Source organism: Hippichthys cyanospilos, chromosome 11 (genome assembly GCF_059441005.1).
Source record: "Hippichthys cyanospilos isolate Australia breed blue-spotted pipefish chromosome 11, RoL_Hcya_1.0, whole genome shotgun sequence".
Classification (NCBI taxonomy): Eukaryota; Metazoa; Chordata; class Actinopteri; order Syngnathiformes; family Syngnathidae; genus Hippichthys; species Hippichthys cyanospilos.
This window is the reverse complement of record NC_142379.1, coordinates 7911941-7920999: the sequence shown is the minus strand read 5'-3', so window position 1 is coordinate 7920999 and position 9059 is coordinate 7911941. Positions and strand designations below refer to the sequence as shown.

The following is a 9059-nucleotide window of genomic DNA, read 5'->3' as shown; positions in this document are numbered from 1 at the left end:
AGAAAAGACAGACATAACATTTCAAACTGTTTTGTCACCAAATTGTGCAACCTTTATTCAAAATTTTGTAATGTGCAAAATGACACTGAAAGAAAAAAATTCAGAATTAGCCCATCACATTCAAATGTTAGCACACGCATTCCCACACTACTTCCTTTTAATACCTATGAGTACAGTACTCGCAGAGTTTTATGCCAAAATTGGAATATTACACTTATCATTTATCTTTTATCATTTCCATGCATCTTGACTAAGACACCAGTTCCACCAGACAGTCCCAAAGCATAATGCTGTCACCAACATCTTTAACTGCAGCTATTGTGTTCATTTGGTGATAAGCAAGGTTTATGATTGCTTAAATCATACTTTTAGAAATTATGCCCCCCTTTCTCTTTTTATAGATTGACCTGTTCTGTTACTATATTACAAATGAGTGAAATTGAAGGGTAAAAACTGACGGTGTGTGTGTGCGTGTGTGTGGACGAGCCAACAGATGCGTCCGCTGCTTTGCTGTGGCGTACAGAGGGAAGGCCGACGTGAACGAGGGAGCTCATTTAAAGGGCCATTCGAACGAGCGTAATGGGATTGGGGGATTCAAGGAGTGTTGGATGAAGACATTAATTTTGAAACTTTAGGGTCTGCACCCCATAGTTGACGAATGACGCTAAATCGGGTCCTGGCACTCTGATTACATCTCTAACACTGCAGTCATTTTCAAACATAATAATGTTAATTTATTTGTAAGGCAATCTAATGAGGTGCCTAGACCAACTGGGCATGACAAAATCTATTACACAGCGCACAGGTGGTGAGCGTGCGGTGATCAATAAAACATACAGAGGCAGAGTTCATATGAGGAGTGCTTGACAATAAAAACTGTAACGAGGAAAACGCAAAAGATAACCAAGAACAATCATCATTATTGAAAGTTGGGCAAATTTTACTATTTTTTTTCCTGAATATTCAGACCCAGTCGTCCTTGTCACATTATGTTAAAATATTTATTTGGGTTTTTACAGGTGTTTACACACAAAAATGAAAGCCCTCCCCAATTGAGATGTTTATAACAAAGGAGCAAAACACCTGTACAAAGTTGCACATCAATAAGCGCAGATTTACCTAAGACATTTCGCAAGAGGTTACACAAAGTAATTTGCAAAATCCTGCACACATTTTTACACCGATAACAAATGTGAGATTATGGTACGTCCTTCTCATGACAAAGCCCTGTCAATGACCACATTAATGAACAAATGGGGTGAACACATCTAGTACGTGTGAGAGCATTCAGCCCTTAATAGGCGCTTTTTTATGTTCTGATTTTCATTGTTTATCAAAATATCAAGATAATTTTGTAATACATATTTTCAGTCTGCAGCATCAGTGCTGTCCAGTGCTTGGAAAGTTTATAGTATTAGTAAATTTTTTGTCAATGTTTTTTGTTGTCTGAAATATTCCAAACAAAAATGGTCTGATAAAAACTTGTAGCACCAGCTATTTTCTCAAACAGGGTTTTGAATTGATCACAGTAGTGTGTAACTGCTTCAGTGAGTGTAGTTATGATCATTTCAACACTATTAAAGAGATGAAAACAAAACAGCATTTGTGATGAATTTTCAGAAAAACAGGCTTAGGTCTCTTAAAATTAAAAAAGTCAGAAATGATATAAAGATAAATATAAATAGAAAGATCGAAATTTGAATGTTGCCAGGTTGAAAGTCCTAATATTGAGAAAAACACATTTAAGTTTTGGCACAATTATATTTCAAATGGCTATCTTTTGAAACAACCAGTATCTTAAGAAAAGGATATTGGCACGATGCAGACTGAGTTTTTTCCCGTCTCTATCACCCAGTGAAAATACTTTACAGTAAACACTTTGAGTACAATACCGTAAATTTCAGACTGCAAGCCGTAACAACAAAAAATTAATCGAAAATCAATTTGTGTTATGTGTAGGCCGCACCGGACTATAAGCCGTAGGTTCTAACATCAGATATTTACGCAGGAAATGGTACATGGAAGTTGTTTAAACTTATTTTTATTCAAAACCTTTTTTCAAACTGCCTGGTTACAACGGCGTCATAAGAGCAAATGAGAGCAGCGCTACGATATATTTTCAACATAACCCTGACATTCTTGGATTGTTAAAATACTGCACCAACATAACATAAATGTCCGATTGTGTTTAGTTGTGGAGAGTGCTATCTAGTGGCAAGTAGAAAGAGCAGTTAATCAACCAATACTTCAATAACAAGTTCATCTGTCTCTCTTTATTTACCAGAAGATTGCCCTCTGGTGGCCAGTATAAAAATAACTGCAAATACGCTGGACTGGACATGAAGCTGCAGGGTTCAAAGCGTGAGAAAAAAATGAGCGGCTTATAGTTTGAAATTCGCCATACTTTAAATTTGGATCCTTATGTGGTTACAGAACTACGACAACAGTATGAACGTAAATTGAGATAGTCTAACTTGTGCAAAGAGAAAGCAAAAGCCAGACGTATTTTTCATATTCCCCATCATTTTTATCAATTAGTCTTTCCACAAGTTTGGTTATTTTCTTCTTCAGGGGAGCAGTTGAATGCAAGAAGTTCATCATTTGGTCATAATACTGTAGTTGTCTTACACCTAAGCAATTCACCCCCCATATCTAAGAAAATAGCTGGACAACGGGACAATTTTGTTTAAAAAAAAAAAAAACATAGTGCCAGGAAAAAGGACAAGTAAACAAGTTCACTCCAAAAAAGAAAGGGGCCTAGCTGAGATTCCTTGCTCAAGAGATCTTTCACAGTAGTCATCAAACAAGGAGTAATTCCCTCATTACAGAACAAGGCTCCATGATTCAAAACTTCAAAGCCTCACATGAGTCAACTACTTCAACTGCATTTAGGTGGAGTTAATTTTTACTGCACATTTTGTAAAATTGTAGAAAGTTTCAAAATGATATAAGAAGTTACAGTATGTCAATTTATAGACAACATGTATTTAAGCTTACACAGTTTTAACAGCGAGCTATGATATGCCGAAAACTATACTGTATTTATTAATGCATTACATTGCAATTGTTTCTTACAATTTCAATTAAGTTTAAAACATTTCCTGAAGCTTTTATAGGGGTACAGTACCTTTTAAGTGGTAGGCTAAATTCTATATTACATGTTCTGCTTCATGAATTATTTTATGTAATAACATTTGAACAATTTATTGCAAAAACAACTCTGTTGAACCAAAATACTTAAGGAATGGTGATCATGAACAACTAACAATTTCTATTGAAATCATTTGAGCATTATTTTTTAAATTAAACAATTGGATTTTGAAACGTTATAGAGGGAAATATCTTTAATGTACTGCAATCATTTCCTCAATTTGTGGATTTTAAACTGTCCTATTCCACAATAGGTTCCTTTTTAATTTAACCCTAATCGTGAAATATATGTAGACTCATAAAAAATAACAGCCTTTTAATAAGCTTAAGTGCAATAGCTGTTTAATTATATTATGATCCGACTTGAGTATTACTTTCACACCATTTCTGAAGCTCAGTAACATCCTTCTCCCTGGTTGGTGCTAATGCGAAATGATTAGCAATCAGTGCAAGAATGATGGGAGGCCAAGAGAAACAAACAAGAAAAAAAAGTTCCCACTAGAAGCCAATGGTGAGACCCCGGTGCCGAGTCCCCCTGCGCATCTGATGCAACAGGGTTGCAACTAAAGTTACACCTTCACGTTGCAATACTGTGTCCTTCCGCCGAGGCGCACCGAAAACTAGTACCGCTGCCTGAGTCTCATGCGCCTAACTTTTGCACACTCTTAATTTAAACGTGCCTTAAGAGACAGACTTCTAATGCATCAAAGACACATGACGACGTATATATTTGATAGTTTAAGGAAAACCGTTTGCCAGTTCATGTTTTTGGCGTGTGTTTGGTTATATGCGTGTGGAGGGGGTATACTTCTTTTCTTTGCCGATATTTGTTAATTGCAGGGGAAAACACATTTTAATTTCTAAAAGTAAAGAGCTGAATGCAGAAGGAAACAAATAAGGCAAATGGGAGATGAGCGAAAGTCTCTTGATAGCGGGAAAGTCCCGTCTAGTTGATGACGTAACAGGCGGCTGAACTCTGGAAAGTGCGGAGGGATTTCATGAAATGCGATCCGGTCGGGGCGTCTGGAGTTGGAGAAGTAAACGGTTTGAAAACTTTGTGTCTTCAAGTGCTCTTGCCGCTAATATCGCTTCATGAACAATTGCTGACTTTCCTTAAAGGGAAGCAATGGCTTTTTAAAGCGTGCCTTCGTCTCCGTCGTCGTTTGAAAGATCCGCGTGCTTTGCTTTCGCAACGCACTTGACAACATACACAACTATGGGGTGAGTACAACTTTTTTTTTTGCGTGTGTGTGACTTAGTGGTGAGCAGGGAGCATCAATGTCTTCTTTTTGTTTTTAAACCTCAATGACACAGTCTAAATTCATATTTGACCCTCAAGAAATGTATTTGATTGTTTTAATTCAATTTAAAATGATTTTGTCGTTATTTAAACGATTGTTGTTGCTTGAGACGGAATCATTTGCAGTTTTATGGTAATAAACGTTTAATTACGTTTTGTATTTATTTTTTTGAATGAAAAGATAATTATATTCACTTTTTTCAGTATGTTTCTCAAACGTATTATTTGTTTGAATGAAATGACTACTGTAAACTATTTGTTTTTAATCAATACTTTCTCAAAGTGATTTAAAGCAATTATTTACTGTAATCAATCTTCTGGAATCCAATTTGTGCCTTTGTTCATATTATTTTGTCATTTGATCCCCACAAGGTTTGAAGCGGAAAAAAAATAATTTTAATGATTTTGTTTCTTTTTCTCCTCCAGGTTCTCAAGTGTTTGTATCACCCTTTCATCCATCCATTGCACTATTTGTGCTATTTCACAATTAAATCGCAGCAGACGATACAATGGCGGCATCGATCCTTCGCAAGAAAATTCACCTCATTTCCACAGGCGGGCTCCACGATCCCCCTCTCCGACAGGCTAGCCCCAGCCAATCGCGGCCCACGACGGGGGCGGAGCCAGTGGAAAGGCAGCGCTTAATTGGTGAGTTTTTCCAAGATGCTTTTTTATTTTTCCACATCCCGAGGTCGGAGCCGCAGTGCAGCACGGGACTAATGTCGTACAGTGAGTACAGCTAAGTGGATTTTTATCGAATGCAGACGATGCTGTTCAATCATTTTCAGATGATCGGTTAGTTTTTGGATTTTATTGGGATATTTTTTTTTCCATTTTTGCTTGATATTACACTAGCAATCGTTTGTTTGACATGATTTAGTTCTACATTTTGCTTTAATTTTATTTTGTCTCTTTTTTTTTTAATTCAAGAATTTTTTTATTAATCTTGATGTTTCTTTTGTAGGTGATGGTCACTCAGATTGGATGACGGAAAAAGTTGATTTGTCTTCATTCGTGTCAACCACCGAGTCGTCTCCCAGCTCATCCCTTCCACCCTCACCTTTAGAACAAGATGTCAAGGTGCCCTCAGACCTGGAGGTCATGACCTCTCTATTGCAGGAGGAGTTAGCTCAGCTGGAGGACTACTTTCGCTCCGAGTCCACAGCCACGGCGAGCAAGTTGGAGAAATCCTCGAAATGTGACAAAGGCGCCCAAGCTATGGGCTCGCAGTCTTATTACCAGTTACCCTATGGCTCGTACGGGACCGGCCAATCAGACACCAGCCCTGTGGTTGTTACCTTAGCAACCGGGGACCTGGACCTGGCCAGCTTCTGCGGCGGTCCCATGGGCAGATCCAAAATTGCGCGACCCGCTCCGTACAACTACCACCACCGTTACCACCACAACGGCGGGCGAAGAATCATCAGCGAGGCGATGAAAGTCAGTGACGACGTGGGACTCGATACCTGGGCCTCCAGGGGAAGTTACTCAGGAAGCACGGAGTTTTCTGTCAACCACTACTCCACGTTGAAGACGGTGAGCAAGAACAGCCTCGGCGGCATCAAGAAGGTGAGAGAATGTGCTTTATCGTTGAAGGAAGAGGAGAGCTATTGTTTTTCCGAAGGAATGTTTTGCAGCGAAGAGATTGCGCGAAGTTTTTGCCTCGGCGGCTCCTACGACGGCCACCACAAGCGAGAGGGACAGCTAATGCACAACGTGAAGGTTAACGTAAGTTATGACAGCGCGGGGCTGGAGGTCCTGCACTGCAGCAAAGACGGAGGACTGTCTGGAGGTATTCCCCAAGAGGCAATGATGGCTGCCGACAGCTACTTCCACCAATCCATGGCCAGCACAGAGCCATACCATAGCTTTATCGGTGAACTGGACCAGCCGTCGCAAGCCGTCGAGCCCCAACACGGCCACTACCTCTATCCGGAATGCCTTGCGGACCAAACCTACGAATGTCTGTCCAGAGAGGGCGAGGGGATGCTGCTGGGCGCCCCCATCCATCGCCCCACGCAGAGGCTAAAGGACGAGCCGTGCTCCATCAAGTCCACGCTTGTGGTCGGGACCGCTTCTTTGGATCTGAACACTGGGGAGAGAAAGCAGAAGAAGAGAGACCAGAACAAGACTGCTGCTCACAGGTAACCCTTTTTGTACATTTTTTTTCACCGTTGTCATGCCGGTGTTCTCCGGGGTGGAATGTTGAAGTTGGACTGTTCTATATCAAATCTCGGCATAGAGTTTGGCGCTCAAGGAGAGTAGCCTCATTTTCGCCGGCAGATAAATCGATGCCGTGTCTGCTATCCTTACTGTTACATCCCTAGAGACATCTCTAAAGGTCTCCCGCCCTTTTCATCTCATTTATCAAGATGCTGCGAAGCCGAAGCATAACTCCCAACAAAACCATTTCCTCCGCAGGTACAGGTTGCGGAAAAGGGCAGAGCTGGACTCTTTGGAAGAGGAGCTTCATGGACTGGAAGGGCAGAACAGGGAACTTCGCGACAAGGCGGAATCGGTGGAACGAGAGATTCAGTATGTTAAAGATTTACTCATCGAGGTCTACAAGGCTCGCAGTCAGCGGCTCAAACAAGATGGCAGTGCCTAAAAAGCGCCAGTGCTGATCCCCTTCCAAGAGCACAGACAGGTTTCAATTCTTGGTCAAATGAAACGGTAGTTGCATGGTTTTGGTAGTGATTTTATATTAAAAAAATAATAATAATTTTAATAATCTTCCAAGAGGAGACTGGGGGTGGGGGACAGAGCTTCATCAAGAATAAACAAAGAGATTTTCTTTAAAAAAGAAAAAAAAAAAGGGGGGGGGGTGATGGACTCTACAACGCCTTAGTGATGTGGCTTCCAGAGGAGATGCTGAACTTGTCCGTGACCACTGTGATCCCAACTGAACTCACAAGCCTTTGTGACCACTTAGTTTTGCGCTTGCGGCTGAAAAAACAAAACAAAACAAAAACAAAGATCTTTTAATTAGCGGTAGTGATTAAATTGAGTGTGGTTTTTGTGACATCGAGGCAGAGCCACGCAAAACTATATATACAGTATATATACATATAAATATATTTATTTTATATTTTATTTTTACTTAATGTTTGTTTAGCATTTGAGTTAAAACGAATAAAAGGATTGATGAAAAAGTGTGTAAACATATTCTATAATTCTTCATAATCAGAATAGTTAAGGATTTGTATTGCTTAATTATTGTGTATTTTACACTTCCTAGCCCCACATGAAATAACCAATGCATGTTTAATTTTGGAAAAGCATGTGTGAATGTTATTTGAAGGCATTATTCTGTTTACTGCATGACTTCCAGATCTCTACCTCATTCGTTCAACTCATTTGGTCAAGATTTTGTTCTATTTACCAGTCTGATTCATGCTCAAGTTTTGGTTTTGGGCTCAGAGAGACTGAATAATTCATTGTCCCAACTAAATTCCTCATAGCCTTCTTGTCCCTTTTATTATCCGGCTATGTTTTGCGACAAAACAATCACACAACGATAAACGTTGACTCACAATGAGTGCGACCTAGCAATTGTTGTTATTGACTGACCAATTTGATGTTTCGAGAATTCAGGTCCTTTTATTGATCGATGCCAGTGTCAGGAAATTATGCATCAGGTGAATTACAGCCAAATAAAGCAGTCATGTTATCATTCATATATGCCTCAGAATCATTTTTTTCCCCCCCTCGTTCGTGGGTGTGATTGTTAATACTTGTTTGCTTGTCGACTCTGCGATCGGTGACCAGTTCAGGGTGTACCTCGCTTGATGCCTAAAGTCAGCTGGAATAGGCTCCAGTTCACCCACATTAGCAGGATACGGATGTCATACGCCCATCACGCAAGAAATATACAGTAAGTAACCATGGTGACAGAAGAAATCCTCTTGACGGCTAAGTTAAACAGGTAGTTTTTGTCAGCACTTGGCCCTAAGGCTCTAGGGACAGTATCAAAAGCGACTCAAGTATTTCCATTGTGCAACAAGACATCCTGTTTTTCTGCAGAAGTTGTCTATCTCATCTTCCAGCTAAGGGTGTGTGTAACCGAGCATGTGTGTGTGAGTGTGAGTGTGAGTGAAGTCTCTTGGTATCTCTCTGAGCAGCTGAAAGGCCTTTCAAGTGCATGAGGCAATCTCACACAATACTTTCATGAAGCGGCGAGAGATGCAAGTTGAACCATCAGAATGAAGAAACATGAGCTGACAGCGAATGGCATTAAGTGTTTTGATTCACACTCCCGGTCACTACAGATTGATTTTTTTTTTCAACATATAAACAGTCATATTGTGACTGACCTATTTAATTTTAGAAAATGAAGATTGTCACAATGAAATACTGTACCTCATAATGGTGGAAGTAATTATACGTAACAGACTACACAAATATTTGGGAATGAATTTTAGTAGATGAAAGCAGGCCATACTGCTATATATTAACGTTCATAGCCGAATGTAAAGCATGCTTTCACTTACGTATTTAAATCCAAATAAAATAGGAGCTCACAAGCAAGAAATAATGGTGAAAAAACATGTTTTAAATTTACAGGTAAGGTAGATGATTTATTTAAGTCTCGTGTGTGTTGTGCACAGTT

General features: G+C 39.8%; 1 protein-coding gene across 3 annotated transcripts; it reads left to right on the top strand.

Moving 5' to 3' along the window:
• The first annotated feature begins 4139 nt into the window (after positions 1-4139).
• On the top strand, positions 4140-8127 carry atf5b (activating transcription factor 5b). Of its 3 annotated transcripts, XM_088428475.1 has the most exons (5): positions 4140-4371; positions 4877-5098; positions 5415-6594; positions 6693-6791; positions 6872-7019. In XM_088428475.1, exons 2-4 carry the CDS (start codon positions 4960-4962, stop codon positions 6775-6777), a joined length of 1404 nt encoding a protein of 467 aa, XP_088284601.1. In that variant the 5' UTR covers positions 4140-4371; positions 4877-4959; the 3' UTR covers positions 6778-6791; positions 6872-7019. The 3 variants fall into 3 exon arrangements, with proteins under 3 accessions (XP_088284601.1, XP_088284599.1, XP_088284602.1); XM_088428473.1 differs by lacking the exon at positions 6693-6791 and having other exon boundaries at positions 4146-4371; positions 6872-8127; XM_088428476.1 differs by lacking the exons at positions 4140-4371; positions 4877-5098; positions 6693-6791 and adding an exon at positions 5119-5245 and having other exon boundaries at positions 6872-8127.
• Positions 8128-9059: the final 932 nt, after the last annotated feature.